This window comes from Mixophyes fleayi, chromosome 5 (assembly GCF_038048845.1).
Source record: "Mixophyes fleayi isolate aMixFle1 chromosome 5, aMixFle1.hap1, whole genome shotgun sequence".
In the NCBI taxonomy this organism is placed as follows: domain Eukaryota; kingdom Metazoa; phylum Chordata; class Amphibia; order Anura; family Limnodynastidae; genus Mixophyes; species Mixophyes fleayi.
This window is the reverse complement of record NC_134406.1, coordinates 33793402-33814239: the sequence shown is the minus strand read 5'-3', so window position 1 is coordinate 33814239 and position 20838 is coordinate 33793402. Positions and strand designations below refer to the sequence as shown.

At 39.5% G+C, this 20838-nt stretch overlaps 1 protein-coding gene across 1 annotated transcript; it reads right to left on the bottom strand.

The window, feature by feature from the left end:
• Positions 1-562: 562 nt before the first annotated feature.
• LOC142157981 (mycolipanoate synthase-like) lies at positions 563-20544 on the bottom strand. Its single transcript, XM_075211476.1, has 7 exons — positions 20426-20544; positions 20271-20346; positions 18834-18987; positions 17373-17533; positions 14475-14678; positions 12808-12989; positions 563-6990 (listed from the first exon to the last, which is right to left on the bottom strand). Exons 2-7 carry the CDS (start codon positions 20326-20328, stop codon positions 1516-1518), a joined length of 6234 nt encoding a protein of 2077 aa, XP_075067577.1. The 5' UTR covers positions 20329-20346; positions 20426-20544; the 3' UTR covers positions 563-1515.
• Between the last annotated feature and the right edge of the window lie 294 nt (positions 20545-20838).

The window sequence follows — 20838 nt, the reverse complement described above, 5'->3', positions numbered from 1 at the left end:
TACCCTGCAACTTTGGCGAATGTGATAGGCCAGGGGGATACATTACAAAGGAACCCTGATCTGAAAGCAAAATGTCAGGGGTACCAGCCCAGGTGAACCAGCAAGGGAGTACACTAGCAGCAAAAGTAACCCAGAAGGATGCAGTTCTAGGTGCCGATAAGGAGCCTAGTCGTGGCAGCAGCCAAGACCCCTCCAACTGCGGTTGGAGGGCGCATTTGTGATAAAGAAAGGTGGACGGTGGAAAGCCAACTGGCCCCCAGCAGCAACAGACAGGGTGGCATAGGAGGTCCATCCTGTCAAAGATGAGTAGAACATGTCCAATTTACTTATATATACTGCAAAGTACGGCCGCATTCATCATAATGACAACACCAGCCAGATTGTCAGGATTCCCAATATGAAGACCACTGAGAGAGTGAAACAGAGTAGTTTTATTTAAAACACAGGTACACATGTTTCAGATGCAATAAGTGGTAAGGTCCCAAGTACAAGTCAGCAGGATATATGCAGAATGATGATCAGGCAGAGAGAGACTGGATGTTCAGTTTAAGCATGGAGCTGGATGGCTGGAACAGAGAAGGTGTAAGCCTACAGGAAGGAATACAGAAAGGTCCAGTTAGGCTGACAGGAGACTGGATCAGAGGAGGTGTAATGGTCTGCAGACAGCAGTACAAGGAGGTCCAGGTAAGTTGAGAAGCTTGAAACAGGGTACCAGGTGGTATAACAGTCTGCATGCACAGGAGCTGGTTTGCTAGGGGTGAAACAGACTGCAGGCACCGGAGCTGGATGTACAACAGACTGCAGGCACAGGAGCTTGCTTGATGGAGGTGCAAAAGTCTGCAAGTGCTGGATTGCTAGAGGTGCAATACACTGCAGGCACAGTAAAACAGGAAGGTAAACAAGCCAGGGGTCGAAAGCCAGATGGTCCACCACGATACCAGGGAGAAAGCAGGAGCAAAGTCACAACAAAGCCAGGTCTGGGTCATAGGCTGAGGTGCAAAACAGAGGAACATGCAGAGGTCAATATCAGGAAGGCCATCAGCATCCAAACACAGGAGTACACAGGACCAGCAGCAGTGAAGACAACAGATGAACTGGCCCAGTTTGCAGGGAGAGTTAGTCTTATCAAAGCCAGCCACGGGAGCAAGGGATCCAAGGGTAATGAGCTAAACTCCTTTAGGAAGTAGAATAGTCCAGATGCCCCAGCAGCACTTTTGGTGGTACAGCGGTACTGCAGACTGGATACATATAATGAGACACATAATCCCTTACAGGCAAGATCAAGGGAAGGCACAGCTACATCTAGGAGGAGATGCAGGATTACAGCCAGAGGCAGATCGTGACACAGATAAAACATAGTCCCTATAAAAAGCTCACTTATCACTTTTACCTTAATGAAATTAGACATTTACTTGGCTTATTAAAATAATCTTGATCTTTTTCTTTTGTCAAGTCCATTTTCATATTTTGGAGATTCTTTTTCATATAATTGACATTTTCTTATGACAGCTTTCATTACTCTATCACACTTTCCACAGGTTCTTCTTCATTAGAAGTGTTCTTTTTAACCTCTGACATCAGCATTGAGATAGAAGTGTTGGGATTCAGAAGTGTTACAAGAGGAATATTTACATTCTTCTCAGTAAAGATGCGATTTTGTAAAGTCATGGCCAACATTGAGTCAATCCCCAGAGAACTCAGAAGACTGTTCACAGTGATGTCACGTGAGCTGACACTGGTGAGCTCACTAACCAATAACAAAATGTAATCCTCTGACTCTTGATTATCATCTTTAGAGGATTGTTTCATTTTTGCAGTGTCCTCCAAACTTTTCATTTCCTCCACCATAAAATTGTAAAATCGCTTCTTCAGTGTTGGGATATATGAAATCAGGTTCTCGTACATGGTTTTAAAATCAAATTTGACTAATGCCTGATTTGTATTATTTAGCATAAGACATATTTTCAGATACTCATGAATTTCCTCTGAATTCAATAGAAGAATTCCTTTTGCCTGTAAAAATGTATGAATTTGGTGCTGATTAAGTAATACTCCAAGATTGAGCGCCCCCCAATTTATTGATTGTCCAGAAAGACCAATGTTTCTTCTGTATTGACAGAACATATCCAGAAAGGAGTTGGCAGCAGCATAATTTGCTTGTCCTGTATTTCCAATAAATGAAGTAACAGATGAATAGCATACAAAGTAATCAAGTTTTTGGTTTAATGTAGCACGATGAAGATTCACTGCTCCATCCACTTTCGGGCTAAGAACTTTCTCAAACAGTGACAAGTTTAGATTCTGCAGAATTACATCATGGAAAACGACAGCACTGTGAAAGACACCTCTGATTGGAAAATTTGGAAACATTTTTTGTATTGAACCTATGGCATTTCTCACTTCAGGGTAATGTATTATGTCACATTGTAGTGTGATTATCCTAGTATTTTCTATTTCATTCTGGACCTCAGATATTTGTTGTTCCATTTCTGTGGTTGGGTTTCTTCTGGACAGAATCACAATGTGGCCACCTCCGTTCCGTACAATAAATTTCACTGTTTCAAACCCAAGACCAGTCAGACCGCCTGTGACAATGTAAACAGCGTTGTGCCTGAAAAGCATTGGATTAGGCGAAGACAATGGAATTTTTGAGATCATGCTGTTTTGAAGCTCAATAAGAGGTATGGATTGAGCTGTAAAGTAGCTGGACATTTTGTCCATTAAGTTAGTTGTACTACATGATGGTTGAATCATGTTCTTTGGAAGAACAAGGTTGATGTCTGCAGCTACTGACTTTAACCATTTATATATGGCTTTTGCAAATTTCTGTAAATATGCCTTTTGAAAAATGGCATCAAGATAAAGCAGGTGGACATGGATGTCTTCTCTGCAGTTTGGTTCCAGGTTCTGAAAACTTTTATGGTTTTTCTGGTCACATATAACCATGTAATGTTTAAGGAGTGGCAGCTCAGAAAGATCTTCAGTTGAGACAACTTCCGATGGAGGGAGAATAATAATGGCACTGCACTCTTTGAGGTCCACTGTACTTCCTGGAGATATCACTGTTTCCCAGCCTACTTGTTTCGCTGTCTTGGATAAAATTGTGCAGAAAACTGACTTTACTTCAGTAGTTATTATAGCTATCTTTGGTTTATTCTTTGCACGTGGTAGTTGATGACAAAAAACTTCCCAGGCTAAAACATATAGTGATACGCAGGGAGTATTTCTTAATATCGGAACTTTCTTGACTAAATAGCAAATACTCTCAGGAAGCCTCACTTTAGACATTGCAACCGTCGGATAACATGAAGAGACTCGATCACCAACTTGTATTTTTCGAACATTTCTTCCAACTGATGTTACAGTACCAGCAAAGTCCAGAGCAATTAGTGCATGTTTATCACTAGACAAGTCACTCCAATACAAAGTGCTTCCATGCTTCCAGCTTGAAAGACTAACAGGAAAATAATCTTCAGTGTGGGTGCATATTTGATCAATAGTAATCTCAATCCATTTGTTTGGGAGCTGACTATGTTTGGAGTTAGTTAGTTCAGCTGAAAGTTCTGTAATAGTGTAAGGTTCTGAAGTGTACAAGGTGAAATAGTCTGACCTTTCTAAAGGTGCTGTTTGCTGTCTGGGATTTTCAATGTTAGTGGGTGTTATTTCACTGGTATAAATAGAACCCTCATTGATCCAAATCTCTGGATAGTCATTTGGCTGATAATTAAGAAGAACTTGGGCTAGGGCTTCCACATCTTGGGGATTTGAAGAGCTGATATCAATCAGTTGAAATGTAATATCTGACATTTCAATGATACAAGATCTTGTCATACCAATCAAACAACAACCGAGATTGATGTGATCCAGGGTATTTTTCATTGTCCTGAATGTGACTGTCCTGATAGAAGCCTTATGGGTCTGTTGTCTTACTGCTAAAATCACCTGTCGATATATCTCACAGCACTTTGCTAGATACTTTGTGAGATTGTTTGAAATATCCTTGCTAAGTGTGTTAATTCCCCACATGAACACAACATCTTTACAGTCACTATTGAGTATTTTATGCACTTGAATATCAGAATCCCAGCTTTTAAAGAGAATATAACTCAGACCATTGTTTATGTATTTGGGTAATTGTTGGCTTACTCCATATTTGTCTGCATAAATCAACATGTTCGGCTCTTGTTCTGGTATGTTCATGGGTTGGGGAGACTCTATCCATGTAAGTTGGAAAAATGTGTTCTCTTGTTTGGCCACTGTGTGTTTCACAAATGCCATCTTCACATTTTTCAGTTCCACTAACATCACACCATTGTTATCTAAAAAACATCCGCACAGTTCAATGAAGTTTTCTGTTGTTTTTATCATTTGTATGTAAATTACCATTTCTTCTTGGAAAGGTTGATAAACAGTCAGGCTACCAATGGATGCTGGGAAGATTGCTGCTGATTTATTGGCTACCCCTCCCACACAAACAACCATTTGAAGAAAACAGTCTAAAATGACTGGGTGTATGTGGTACTCATACATTGTTTCTCTGACTTCTTCACTCACTCTTATTCTGGTAATCCCTTCTTTAAGAACATCTCCACAATGAATATCATCACAAAGCTGTGTGAAAGCCTTGCCGTACTCAAATCCAAATTTAGATAGCAGCTCATAAATATTTTCCTTTTTGAAAATTAATTGGCATCTTTTGAAAATGTGTTGAATAGAGATTGGTTTGTTTATGTCTATTTTGCCGCTATTTTTTTTTATTTTCCCCGTGGCATAAACATGTGATGTCAGAACATCAAAATGAGTTATTTGGTCTTCTTGGTGAAGCTTGATGTTTAGATCTAGAGATTCTTGGTGAAGAACGCAAGGATTAGAAAATGCAACACTGATTTCCAGAGAACCTAAAGAAACTTTGGGTTTTAAACTGGTAACTGTAGCTGCAAGTCCAAGTTCTACATAAAATGCACCAGGAACTAGGACAGAGCCCAGGTTCTTGTGCTCATAGACATATGGAGTGTTTGCTTTAGATATTGTACATTTAAACTCGGTGAAACTTTCACTTATACTGTGCAGCAGTGGATGGTTGGCAATTGTTGCTGTTACATTTCCTTGCCTCATTTTTTCAAAATTGATATCTTGCTTCCTGTGATCAAACTGGTATCTGGGAATTTCAGATGGGGACGATTTATATGCGTTGTAGACATTGCACCAGTCTGGATTGTATCCTTCTGTAAAAAGTATACTCAACATCGAAAATATTGTCTCATACTCTTTTTTAGGTTGTGCAGCTGGTAAAATGATTGTATTTGATCCTAAAGTTTCCATTATATTTCGTTGCAATGCTCTTCGGGGTCCTATTTCAATAAATATTGGTTGTTTTTTATCTTTTGCGGAAGCTTTTACAGCTTGTTCATAAGCAACTGGTTTCCGAATATTATTAGCCCAGTACTCACCAGTTGTGAAATCTCCTTTTGATGCTGGTTTTCCAGTCACTGTTGAAATTAGTTCCGTTTCCATCTTTTGTGCTTGTAAAACTTTCAATGAGTCTTTTATCTCATTTAATATAGGATCCATTAAGTGGCTGTGATATGCAGCAGGAACATCTAGTGCATGGAGAAATACATTCCTTTTGCTGTAATGTTTGATCAGTTGATCATTAAGACGTTCTATAGACTCTCCATCCCCAGAGATTGTACATGAGGTAGGACTGTTATAAGCAGCAATACATACTTTTCCGTTGTAAGACTCAATAACTCCTAAAATTTCAGTCACTGGTACATTTCCAAGTACCAACATTTTGCCCCCTGTGACTTTACATTGTAGTGTGCTCCTGTAATAAATAACTTTAACAGCATCTTGAAGTGAAAGAAGTCCAGAACAATGTGCTGCCGCAACTTCTCCAACTGAATGTCCCACAATGCAGTCTGGCTTGACCCCCCAATATCTCAAAAGTGCCACCAAAGACACCTGGAGTGTAAAAAGCAGCAACTGTGCCACATCTGGTCTTGAGAAATCCTCACACTCATTCTCTAACAATTCCACCACAGAAAGAGATGTGTAGACTTGTATCATCTCATCTATCTCTAAACATTTGTTTCTGAACACTGGCTCATGTTTCAGTAACATCTTGCACATCCCTTTATAAAGGACTCCATTTCCACAGAATACAAACACAATCTGAGGACTCCCTGTGGCCGGTGGTGTCTCTGTATTCACAGACTGAAGTTGTTGTTCTAAATGGGTCAATGAAGAGGTCTGAAGAGCTGCTCTGTATTTATTATTAAGATGACTTCTTCTGCAAGCTGCTGTGTAGACCAGGTTTTCCAGAGACAAATTAGTTGTCTTATTCAGCCTATAACTTGTATCTTCAATAGAGAGTTGAAGTGATTTTCTGGAGGCTGCAGATAAAATAAATATTTCAACAGGTCTTTCTGAATTACATTGGGGATATTTTTCCTTATGTTGCTTGACAACAACATGGGTATTAGTTCCCCCAAACCCAAAGCAATTAATCCCTGCCTTCCGTCCAAATTTGATATCCTCCTGCCATTTCTCAGGAGTTGTTTGGATCATTAAATTGGATTCCTCTATGTTTTCGATGCCAAGTTCTTTAGTGTAATGTAAAGATGGGGGAATCACTTCATGGTGCATCATAAGAAGAACTTTTATCAAACCAGCCATCCCAGCAGCTGATTCAGTGTGACCAATATTCCCTTTAACTGATCCAATTTTTAGAGGCTTCAATCCACTCAGACGCTTTTTCCCAATGATGTTTCCTAAGCTGGATACTTCTATTGGGTCCCCAACAGGTGTTCCAGTGCCATGAGCCTCAACATACTGCACAGAACATGGGTCTATAGTTGTATATAAGCTTTGTAATAAGTTTTCTTGTTGGTGTTGAGAAGGTTTGGTGATTGGAGTTACTGACCGTCCATCCTGATTAACGGCACTAGCACATATCACTCCCCACACTTTGTTATAATCTTCTTTGGTCTGTAATAAAGTGAAAATAGTAATTATGTGCAAATGTTTTATTGTTGTATATATATAATACGTTTGAATTATTATTTTCAATGCATAATTTATTCTAATTTGTTTATGTTATTTATTCTAGTAAAAGTGGGCAACTATGATTAAATTCCAAAGTTAAGAAACAAGGCATTGTAGTGAAATACATGACTAGTTCTCAGACTCAAAAGTCTAGCCTGCCCTCCATACTTCCTCCAGTCTATTAGTGAATTCTTCATTGCAGTGTCATAGGAACTCTTAAAAAAGCAGTATCTCAGAGGCCTATCAATATATCATGTCTAGTTTACTCAGTGCCCAATACCCATTGGGCCTGAGTCATTAAGGAGAGCAAAGCAATAACAAGGAGTAACTTAGCACCTTGACAAATCCATGTTGCATTAGAGGGGGAGGTAAATGTAAAATGTGGGTACATATTTATAGTTTGGGTAGGGTATGTCCTAGATCCACTTTACATTTCAGTGTAAAAATAAAGATATCCAGTATGTGTGCTACATGACAAAAAAGCCAGTATTTTCTTTATGTGCAAAATAATAAACTAATTTTGCACCTCTTACATTGTAACATGGTTTGTCCAGGCTCAAATTTACTCCTCTCTTTGACATGCTCTTCCTTAATAACTCAAGACCATTGTCTTTAATTTGAAGTATGTACTGATTACTGTAGATGTTTAATTGGAAGATACCTCCTCCCACATATATTCATTCAAGTTCTCAATATTGCCTATTTAACAATAAAAAGCAAAAGTACAAAGTAAGAAGTTTTGTGTGTGGATCGCCAGAAGGGTGCCAGTGCCACAAGTGGTGTCAGAAGTGCGGATGCTTAGGGAAGCAAGTTTCCGCTACCCAACCCACGTAGATATTAACATGGAGGACGTTTTGAGAGTTCTTGTGAATCTAGCCACTGCACAGCAAGAGCAACAAGCTAAGGTGCTGCGAGTTGTGAAGACACAGGAGGAAAAGACCAGGCTGTTACGAGAAGAGTTAACCCAAAGTGAAGTGTGACAGAAACGTACCACCTGGTCTGGCTCTGCAGAAAATGTCACCAGTTAACCTAGGAACATATCTGGGGTAAATGTATCAAGCTCCAATTTTGAAAATTCAGCGATTTTCTCGGGAGAGTTTAAACTCGCTGATGTATGAACCTGAGGTTTCATGTAAAATCGCCAGACATGTGTTTCTGTCAAAATTGGAATTTTCAAAATCGATAGAGATCAAAGTCCTGACTATTTGCCACTCTAGCTATAAGTCTGAAATGTATGAAGCTGCGATTAAGCAAACTCTTCAGAGTTTGCTTTAAAAATCTCCAGATACAACATGCTGTTTCCTAACTGCATGATTAGTAAAGGGATCACTGTTACACTGCCTGTCTATAGAGCTGGAGGTCCGACAACTGTCAAAAATATAAAAAGAGATAAAAAAAAAAATAATTAAATTTTGGGGTCCCCCAGTCAGAGCACTATTAACCCAAGTGCTGCCAGCCTACTGCTGGTTGCGTGAAAATTGGGGAAAAATTTGCATGGGGTCTGGCTGTCATGGGTATGCTGGTGCTTGTAGTTATACAAGCATCAGCATGCCCAGACTGTTTATGGCACCCTGGCATGGCTGAGACTCGTAGTGCCACAAAACAAAATGGCGTTTGTTTGTTTTTTTAACTTTATTTTCGTCGCTATTACCTTACACTCACTGCCCAGGCGTATAGGAAGAGCTTGCAACACTGGGCTAAGTATTCCTAGAGGGGTGGCCCACTCATTTTTTTAGGCGGACCCCATTCCCTAGGGAATCCAGCCCAGCGCTGAACAGCTTGGGGTTGGTTCTCATTATGGCAGGGAGATCCCTGCCGCTTGTCCCCCTGCTAAAGTGCCACCCACCCCGGCTGGTTTGCCTAGTGCCGATAGCATGAAAATCAGGGGGACCCCATGCCAATTTTTCATTGATTTTCGTGCAACCAGCAGTAGGCTGGCAGCGCTAGGATTAATAGTTGTCAGGCGGGGGAATCCCAAGCATTGTTTTAAAAAACTTTTATCTAATTTTACACTTTTGACAGCTGCAGGACCTCCGGATCCATTGGCAGGGTAGTGTAACAGTGATGTAATATGATTTTTTGTTTGAAAAAAAAATTATATTTTTTTTATTACTGTTGCTTTTTTGATTAGTTGAATTAAAACAGATATTTTCTATTATTATATCTATATGAAATTGTATGACTAAGCCACTATTGCCACCATATATTCAATCAAATTAGTAAAACTAGTATTGCAAATAAAGTGTATTTGTATTACAAACTTGTATTAGGAAGGGTTAAATATATTCCTACTTTTTGATTGGTAGAAGTCCTTTTAAAGGAAGTTTGGATTCCTCAAAAATTATATCTGATGAAACCACAACACTTGTGGAGAAACGCGTAATATTGTTATCTTGTCTGCAAGTGGAAAAGGACCAGCTAAAGAATCCATGTTACAAGGAAATTGTGGGTGAAGCTATACAAACCGGAAAAGTGTGGATCCAGTATATTTGAACTATATCAGAGCGAGTCTGCGGTGGGTAAGTAGATTGTCGGGCAACCGGCTGTGTTATTTGTAGCATGTCAAGGGGAACTTTGGGCAGCATGGTGGCTAAGTGGTTAGCACTTCTGCCTTATAGCACTGAGGCCAAAAACATACTGGTAGGTTAAATGGCTGCTACCAAATTGACCCTAGTCTGTGTGTGTGTGTGTGTGTGTGTGTGTGTGTGTTAGAGTATTTAGACTGAGGCTGCTTGATCAGATCTTTTCTTAGCATTTTGTTCCTCTCTGCTACTACAAGCAGCTGACTTTACCCGGTGGTTCTTCCTCCAAACTGATGCTTTCGGTGTCGGGTTAGGAGCAGTCTTGTCATAGGAAAAGGATGAAATAGAGAATTCAGTCCTGTATCTGAGTTGGAAGTTACTTCCAAGGGAATTTAAGTATGCTATCGTAGAGAAGGAATGTCTTGCCTTAAAATGGGCCACAGTAAGTTTGATGTTTCACTGTAAGTTCCAATGGGGTGCGGACAGATGTGGGTGTGTTCTCTGAACAGCGTTGGGGTATTAGTGGAGCTATATAAATAGCTGATGATTATGAAGAGGAGGATTAATAACAGATCATCCACCATTGTGGTGGATGTGGAACAACCTGGAGGTAAATGTCAAGGTAACCCGCTGGTTCTTGGCACTGAAACCTTTCAGGTTTACAATAGAAGACACAAAATACACAAAAATGCAGATGCATTGTAACACAAACTTGCACATTTTGCGAGTGCCACACCACCCTGCTTGGTGATTCTAAGGGGTGGGATATGTGACAAAGGGAGAGGTTTGTCACAGGCCTCTAGGAGAGGAATGAAGTATTTTGCTGACAATCTGCAGGGCAAGCCTGCAAACAGTTACATGTTTGTACAGTAGTGCACCTAGGTTAAAGAGGTAACAGTGGAGGACATAAGTTTGACAAAATAAAAGTAAAGAGAGTGATTTAACTTACATATTTTGAAGTGGTTTATAGGTATCCTTTTCCACAGCAAACAGCAGTTGCCTGAGTGAGTTTGCACTAAGACTTATCAAGCAGAGTACGTGAGGAGAACTCCTCAAATTAGGGCTGGGGGAGTGTAAAGTATAAAAACCTGAATTGATCATTAAGTGTTAACTTATAACTGATGCCAAATAGGTTGTATGGTGTCTAGGGAGCTGGTCTCTGTTATATATATATGTATGTATGTATGTATGTATGTATGTATGTATGTATGTGTATTAATATATGTGTGCATGTGGTAAACGTCCAGATCCTGGAGGCAGTCCAAGAGCACAATCCCCAATTAATTAGTAAATATATATATATATATATCTCAGGGACCAGCTCCCTAGACACCATCCAACCTATTTGGCATCAGTCATGATACTCAATGATCAACTCAGGTTTTAATACTTTACAGTTCTCCCACAGCCCTAATTTAAGGAGTTCTCCTCATGTACTCTGCCTTATATACTGTTACACTCACTTCTCCTCACTCGTGTCATCCTCGTTCTCTGCATCTGACAAAGCTTCTGGGTATCGGCGGTTACATGACCACATGTCTGGGTGGGGAATTTTAAATCGCTGTTTATATAAACCTCGCTCTGACACTCGTTCAGTGTCAGAGCAACTTGTGTGTATCCTGACTCTGTTCCTGCATGCTTTGCTTGTATGCTGCTTGATCCCTGTGTACCAGTTCCTATCTGTCTGACCATCCAGGCTCTCCTGCATTAGTGTACCAATCCTGGCTTGTTGACTACTTGCTGTCTTAGTGCTATCCACCTTCAGTATTACAGACCTTGGCTGCCCTGACCTTGATTCTGCCTGTCGTTCCTCTACTCTGCTGCCAGATAGTATTACCAGACCCAGCTAGTTTAGACCTTGCTCCTGTCTGCTGATTTAGTTCTTCATTGCCTAATTGTGTACCAGACCCCGACTTGTCTTGCCTGTTGACTCTGTACTTCCCTACAAGTTTGTGTACTGGATCCGGCTGTCTGTCTCTTCGTTGTCATCTTCCGGCCACCTGTTACCTCTTCTTCTGCAGTGCTACATCTAGAGGCAGACCAGTGGACCGGGACCTGTGAGCTCTCGGCAGCAAAGCCCATCCCACCTTTCTGCAGTTCTTGGTGAACACCGATGAGCTCGTTAGACTCTGCACCACTGGCCAGGCGGCACTAATTTGGATTAGCACAGGGATCCCATTCTTTCTGTTACATATACACATATGGACCAATGGGCAGCCAAGGGCATCAGCCCTGGTAATTATCCCCAAGAATGCTTAAGTAATTAGATGCCCCATGTGCACGTGCCTGGCTTTTAGCTGTAGCCTGGACGCAGCACGGATACTGAAAACATCCTGGCCGTTGCCCTAGTGACAGCCGTCAAGGTGAGGAAGTGAGGTCGTGTTTGGCATAACGACTGGGACTTGGCATCAGTGAGGCCATAGAGTTGCCCCGTGGATGGAAACCGAAGTTACAGATGAAAGGGGAGTGTAGAAGAATGACAGGCATTATTGTAGGCAAAATCCACCCATGCAAGTAGAGTAGCCCGATTGTTATAGAAATGTGAGACATATAAATGGAAAACAAATAAACAACAATGATGATTATAAATAAACTCAATGTCCTGGCTTCATAAGTTATTTATTAAGATAATGTAATACCCCTCCTTGCGTTTAGTCACCTATTGGTGACTAAACGTATACCCCACTACTCTGACCATAGAGGAATTGTTGCTCAGCAACATAAGCCTGTTATGAGCTGGTTAGCCTGTGTTTTGAGAGAGTGACATCCAGGGACCCAGTATGGAGAAGAGAAGGTCCCAGCAATCCGCAGAGGATTGGTGATCAGGGCCGAGAGAACACTAGCGAGTAAGTGTCAGGTCTCAAACAAGTGAGTGATGTTACCTCTGAAGAGGAGGGGCAATCAAGGCTGAGAGAACAAGTGCAGGGACCCCTGGTCTCTTACTCCCACACCTAAGAGTTAGCCAGGGTAGAGAAAGGTGCAAGTGAGGAAGGGCATTGCCCAGCTATGCAACCCAGGACCACACACGCAGTAATGGGTTTATAGTAAGTATTAAAATGACCAAAAATTTAATTATAACCATATTTTATAAGTATCATGATGGGTATTACAGAGTAGAAACTCATGTAATGATTGGATGCTTAGATGTATCTACTTAGCAGCATAGTGTTCATAAAGGTTACATTCAATTGTTGATAATGATATATAAAACAGTGCATTTAAAATAAATCCTTTATACCTTTTTCAGAGGCTTTAACAGAACAATGCCACAGCCTTCCCCTCTTCCATATCCATCTGCTTTTTTGGAAAATGGTTTACTTGTTCCTTCAGGGGAGATCATTCTTGCCTTACTGAGTGCAACATAGACACGTGGTTCAAAGGTAAGACTCACACCACCGCATATCGCCATCTCACAATCACCTGTTTGTTAGGAAAAACATGAATGTTTTAGTAATCATAAAATGTAGGTTTTGTACAGCTCAGGACAATACCTCTGATAGAAAAGGAGGAGACAATCTTACATTATAGAATAGGGGTGGAGGCAGGCTTCTATGAGAGACCCAGGGGTATAGAGGATACAGGACTGGCAGCTTTTCCCTGCATTGTTTTAGAAATGACTGTGTCTTAAGTGATCACATTTAGGTTTTCCTAAATGTTACTACCGCCTACTTTTGTGTTGGCCCCACCCACAGTTGATTTGGTCCCACCCACATTAAGCTATTTCAAGAATTTATTCTAGGGCCATTTTAAGTTCCCAATCCACCCCTGTAAGGACATATAACATAAAACAGGTCAGTCTGTATAATAGCTTGTTTTCCATTGACCTGTTACACAAATCCATTTAATATTGTGTAGTATTATTATTATTATTATTATTGTTATCTTTAACTTATAAGACGCCACAAAGGGTCCGCAGCGCTGTACATTACATATACAGAAAACAGAGACCCAAGACACAGCATGATACAGAAAGAACAAAAATATATACAAACACAGGTACAAGGTAAAGCACATCAAATTATTTCTGGGACAGTTAGTGAAAGGGATGGTAGAAATCAGCAATAAGTAGGCCGGAGCTAATGAAAACAGGGCTAGGGAAGCAGGCCAAGAGGTACAGAGGGTGATGGAATAGTAGAAGGAGCACACAAGGAAAGAGGGCCCTGCTCCTGAGAGCTTACATCCTAAAGGAAAGGGGGAGACACAAACAGGGTTGTACTAACTGGGGGAGAGAGCCAGGACACGGGAGTTAGGAGGATGGCTGATAGACTTGAATAAAGAAAAGAGTCTTAAGGGCACGCTTGAAGCCTTTGAGCGTAAATGCTAACCGGATGGAACGTGGAAGATCGTTCCACAGCAGGGGAGCAGCCCGGGCAAAGTTCTGAAGATGGGAGTGAGAAGAGATGATCAGTGAAGTAGTGAGGAGGTGGTCACAGGCAGAGCGGAGGGGGCGGGTAGGAGTGTAGGTAGAGATGAGATTGGAGATATAGAGAGGGGAAGATTGCTTAAGAGCTTTAAAGGTGAGGGTGAGGAGTTTAAATGTAATTCTGTAGGGCATGGGGAGCCAATGTAGTGACTGTTGGAGGGAGTGTATATGTAACATGTTCAGTCATGCAGATTGCTGCAGTCCATAAATAATATAAATATCAGAAGCAAAAAAAAACCTGTTGAAAATTACATGATTTTGAGGTGGTTTTTTTTCTTTCCAATTTTTGACCAAATGTATATTTTTGGATGAAATTCAGAAGCAAAAGAAAAACACCAGTGCGGTGTTTCCAAATTGAAAACCAACACCAACACATCACAAAAAAACAAAAACATGTGAATCACTTATCCTACTATGCACCCAAATTTTTTGCTTTTGTAAATTTTATTATAAACTTGAATTTTGCAACAAAACTTCCATACCTTGTCTGATGGCTTGGCAGGCATAGTGTAAAGCAACAAGGGAAGAGGAGCAGGCAGTGTCAATTGAAAGGGATGGTCCAGTCAAGTTGAAGCAATAAGATATCCTGTTGGCTGCTATGCATGTTGAAGTGCCAGTTCCACTAAAATGATTGATGCCTTCTGCAGAATTAGTATATATGCTTTCTGCATCTCTATTCATGAGACCTACAATATGAGGTGCAGATGTATGAAACATGACTTATTTTAACACAAATTAAGGGCAATAATCAATGGAATCATAGTTAAAAAGTTCCACTTAATTTGAATACGTAATATACTGCTTTATTTTGACATTTTCCTGAATGTATTAGATAAATGATCACTTGAATCTAATTCTTTTTGGAAATTTTAGTACATCTTCCCCTTTGTCTCCTGTTGAAATAGTATTTTAAAATGTATCACTGTAACACAGTGAGGGGCAACATGAAGTACCTGGAAGGCTGCAGGAGCGGCCTTCCACCCTTCTAAGGGGCAGCTGCCTCACAGAGGAAGGATGGTGTGCACAGTGCACTCCCTCCTTGTCCGGGTATGCTGCGTGAAGTCCCTGTATTGGACAGAGGAGGTCACGTGATGCAGAAATCAGCTGCCTCATTCTATTAAGATCGGGAGCGCCAGAGGCCTCTGCTGTAGTCCTTCTTATTGGCATCATAATGGTTTGCATGGCAACTACTGATTTCTGCATTAGCAAACTCAATTTGTACTTATGAATATAAGGTTCATATCTACATATGTAGATAATATTGTGAAATTTGTTTCTCACTTTTTCTGACTGGATGTTATGTATTCTGAGAAAAAAAGAGAAAGAAATACTAACTAGGGAAGGCTCACCTCAAATGTGTAGTCAGATAGTAATTTTAATGAGGGTTAGTGTATTCCAATTTATATTGCTCATGGACATGATATGAATGAAAGAAACACATAAAAACAAAATTTCATTCCTATAAGTTAAAATTGTATATATTAAAAGCGAAATATTAAAACTTAGTGGTGTTAATGAGTAGCTACAGATATATCTTTTGTAAACTAAGATAAAAGTAATTAATATGGCTAGAGTATTTTATACAATTTATTTGATTATAATAGTTTCAATTTTTATAATACCAAGCACATTACTGAGTATGAAAAAGAACCTGCACGGACAAATGATTTGTGCTGTTCAGTAGGGCTATAGATAATTATCTGAATCAGATTACTCACACCAAACAAATGCTTGCTAGTGCAGCTAAATAAAATGGATCTATAGTGTTAATCCTGTTACTAAATTCAGAGCTGGATGAATTGTATACACTCCTGAGATGACAAAGTTCTGTTATTATATGCTAAGTAATTTGTATAACTGAAATATTTGTCTCATTTGCTTATTCTAATGCTATCCTTTCAGCTTTTCTAATGCTGAGCATGTTACTAAATATAGCTTGTTCAAGCATGTGATTTCAAGTTCCATGGGGCGTATTCAATTGTTAGCGTTAACGCTAACAAACGAGCGCTCGAAAAATCTTAGCGTTAATACGGTAATTACTCGCGGAATTTCAGCTCGCAGCTCCCCGAGCTGCGAGCTGAAATTCCGCGAGTAAACTACCGTATTAACGCTTTTCGCGCGCAATATTACCGTATAAACGGTAATATTTTTCGAGCGCTCGTTTTGCAGGGTTAACGCTCACAATTGAATACGTCCCCAAGAGTCTGAAAGGACAAATGATTTGTGCTGCCTGATAGGGCTTTAGCTTTTTATCTAAACCAAGTTGTTTGCACCAAACAAACTCACTTCTAAATAGATTAAATCTATAAGGTTAATCCTATTACACAGGTAAGAACTGAATGAATTGTATAGAGGCCTGAGAATGCAAAAATCTGTTGTTATGAGCTGTATTTGAACTAAAAGTAAATATTCTAAACACCTCAGATTTTTAGCAAGTGGTTGTTTAATGATTTTAGCTCAGATAGGCTCTGTTTGAGGAGTGTTTAATTTTAGTTCAAATACAGCTCATTTCAACAGATCACAAAGTGTAAAATAATTTCCCATTGTTTGCTGTGTTACTTATACACCACATGCAATTACTTTCATCCCTTATGACAGACATATTTTTAAGGAATTAGGAATACACTCCAAAACATGATAATTGTAGATTAAGAACAAACTATGCAGCAAATCTATTACTTAATGCCCCACATGTTTTATGATTTTCTTTTTGCTTAAAAATATGTTTGAGAAATGCTTTATTATGTTGTTCGAACATAATAAAATAGTAGATATTATATTTAAGAAAAAAAGTCCTAGAAAATCAAAGCACTCTATGGGAGGAATCAGTTCTTAGCAATGTGCCGTGAACGGTCTGCGAAGACACTCATTGGAGATGTCTGGCCTGAAATCTCCATTCATTTTTCCTCAAACGCCATAGAGATGCAAAGAAAGATGAGCTGTGCGTCCTCTACCGTAGTAACCGGTAGTGTGTACAGTTGTACATCGAAGATTGTCCAATGGCACATTACTATGAACTGTATTCCCCCCTATGAGTATTTCATTACAGAAATTAAAAGAATTGCTGTAATTTTAGATATACTTCCTCTCAGGTTAAACAAAGGTAGAAAGGGCCACCTCTGCTGAAGAGAACTGGGGCAAGAACAAAATTGAACTAAGGCACAATTTTGATTTTAATAGTGAAAACTATGCAATAAACTCATAAGTTATACTTTAAAAGGCTAAACACTTCTGTTATTTAATGTATAGTTTACCTCACTTCATTTTCTAATTGTCTAGCTTTGCTTGTCTTTCCATCACACATTTTTGCTATTTCTTAGGATAGCCTACTTGTCCAAAGAAATAGTGAATACCAATTGAAAATAAATTGTAAATGGTACCTATAAAGACTCCAGTTTTGCTTCCACTGATGGTTTCTGTAGCATATCCTGCATCTTCCAGAGCCCTGTACGTACATTCAAGCAGTAATTTGTGTTGTGGATCCATATTCTGGGTCTCTGAATTATGGATTCCAAAAAGTGTATTATCAAATTCATTAATTCTAGATGGTAGAAAAAGAAGATATGTAACAATGCAACACAAATCTATAGAATTTAGATATTGTGTCCATTCAAATGATTCAAAATCTGCTTCTAGTTAATAATTGAATTATATTTCTGGGAAAAAAGAATTACCCTTATTTTCCACTATATTGTCGTTAGATGAGAAACTGCCACATCTGACGGAAATGGTTAACCTCCTGGGATATAGGAGGAAGTGCCACCTATTCCTCATACAGAAGAAGTTTGGCCTATTTAAGTGGTCAGATTCAGCCTAGTCTCTTGACACCGCTTTACTGAAGGAGCCAATGTACCCTGAAACTTGAGCGTAGCTCTGGTTTGCTGTTCATGTGTGTTGATATGTTATGCTTTGGATCCTCACAATAAAGCGTCTGTTTAACTCCGACTCAAGACTTTGGCTGGTGATCTTCAGAAGCAAGGGTAGAAGACCTTGCTGTCTACGGAGCAAGCTCCACAGGAGATGGTGATGGACAGTGTAAATTGCAGAGAGGAGCATAGAAGAAGTAATACCCCTATGCTCACAAGAGTCACCTTTTATTCCAGTGAGCACGGCTGTTTCCTAACACTCAGATATTTCTAATTTTGGGTACTTCTTCCAATGACCTTAGCAGCACAATAAAGACATGCTCCTATTTCTCGGCAACAAAGTGCTGAATGCAGTAAGTGAAAATGAATTAAACAAAGAGGCAATGGTATTCCTTAGTAAAGGAGTCTGGATTGGTGAGTTTCTGTCTGAACCTCCTAGGAACACGAGAAAGCCTTCGCTTCAAAGAGGATTCTCTACTCTAAATGAAATCTAAAGTTAAAAAGCTTGGGTAAAAAAAAAAAAAATACTAGCCTCAACCGCATACTAACACTTATCCTAATTTTTTAACTAATGTCCTAGTCCTAAATCTGAAGTTGCATCAAGGATTAACACTAAGCCTACCCCAAGCTCTAATCAAAAACTTACTATAAACCAAGTTCAAATTCTATAGCCATCCTGATTTAAAAAAAGACAAACCTCTGCTCTTGCTCCTCAAAAGATGCAATACCCTCACCCAGACTAATTTGTACAACTGTTCTCGCTCTATGTCTTTCAAAAGGGATTGAAGATTGACTAATGGGATCTTTGACCTGGGACAGCTTAAGGCATCTTTGATTTTCCCACCCACGTGAAAAGCTAGACACAGATATGGTCACTGACACTCTGGCTGTTCAACCAGATCTGCCTGTGAATGCGCAGTTTTAGCTAAACGAGGCTAAGCATAATATAATTGATATTTTGACATATGCACTTACCCATCTACAAGGGCACTTTTATTTGTCCATAGTTTGCCTGGCTTGTTATAATCGGCATTGTACCATTGTTTTGTGTTAAATCGTTCTTCTGGTATCTCGACTGTGCAGTTTCTCCCCTCAACAATAACTTTCCAAAAATTATCAATTCCTTCACCTATTCAATGAAAATAAAACTGTTTAGAATATCATATGCAATGCAATAAAACTGTCAATCATAAATTCTCCTATATATTGTTTTCTTAATTTACACAAAGCGTTTTTTCACAATTTGGAGACTTACTAAGCAGCTGTAAAAGTAAAACTATCTCTAAAAATATCCATACCTAGAAGAACAGTAAACCACAATATATGTGGGGTAAACACAACCTCCTAAACATTGTCTCATAGGAGAAAAGCAGTAAAGAATCTGCTGGTTGGTTCTCAATATGTCCAGGGAAAGTTCTATTTTCAGACACAATTTATGCTGGCTAGTTCTGGTTGAAACAATAACGTTTAAACATTTTATTAACCAATTTAACCTGTGATTTTGGAATGGTGACACTGAGGTGTAAAAAAATAAAGCTGCTCTTCTACAAGACTTCGCAGTGCTGGCTTCCACCATCTCAGACGTGACGGAGAAGTTCAGTACAGGGAGGAAGGGAAGGATCGGTGAAACATAGCATAGTAGTGGTTAATATCATTACCATAGGTGCTCGCTTTTGCTTCACTACATATCCTCCTCCAGATATGCTCCCCATTGGCTGGACTCACAAATTGGCCATTTAAAGGTAAATATGGAGGAAAAAGTGGGAATGTGACATTTTTCTCCATATTTACCTTGAAACGTGGACACCTCTGTTTTTAGAGCAGAGCGGCACTTTATGTAATATTTTGTTATTACATACAACACAGTTCTGAACAAAAACCAGACCAACTTCTCCTCCATGCACTTCTCCCAGTAGACAGTTACAAAAAGCAATGAGAGGAGACAAATATGGAGAAAGGATGGAAATGCACAGCTCTTTCCTCCATATCCGCTTCGAAGCAAGGCTACATTATATGTAATACCTCAATGTTACATATGTAGCTGTATTCCACAGAAAAAGAATCAGTAGGGTTTTTTTGTACATTAGTGGAGCTACAGTGCTCACAGATTGTAATGAGATTTAACATTACCATGCTGTGTGTGCACTACTCTCTTCCCTCCTCCATGCCTAAAATCCTTCTTTGGAACATCACCTTACTGAGGTCAGCCATTAGACTCCACACCTCAGAAGATCCTGCCATAATCACTAGCAGCATATATAATCCATGTCACCCACCATCTGATCTGAGTCATGTTGGTGCCACACTCAGAGCATTTTTTTTACTTTTACCTTCAATGGAGGTTTTCTTAATGTAAGGAAACCTATGGATTATATTGTCACACTGCAATATATCATTCTTTTAGGCACATACCTCCTGGAAAATTACACCCTATTCCAACTATTGCTATGGCATCATCCGGTTCATCCATTCTTCTGAATATGTATTCCTGGAAAGTAAACATAAAAATATTTATCAGGGAGTATGTAGTTTTAATGCATTCAATTAAACAGGCAAAAGGTACCTACATTCTAACCCACTAAACCAGGGTTTCCCAAACCCAGTCATCAGGGCTCCCCAACAGTGCAGATGTTCCATATCTCCTTGCTGGAGCACAGGTGTATTCAGAGAGACAAATAAGGGATGACAGTCACTTTGTATTGTTGTTTCATATGCAGTTTTACCTCTAATTGTAGATATATAATCAAGTTAGATAGTTAGCGTCTATCGCATAATTCCTAAAGGGAAGTGCTCAGTATTATGTATGTATATTATTGGAGTATCAGCTCTCAAATCCCTGTAAGGTATATGTACTAATCGATCCCAGGAAATATTACCTAAGTTAACCCTTGTGATCACAATGCCACATTCTAATACTGCATCTTATCTATCTAAATAGGATGGAGACATAAACCTATGTTAAAGTAATTTAATTAGGACA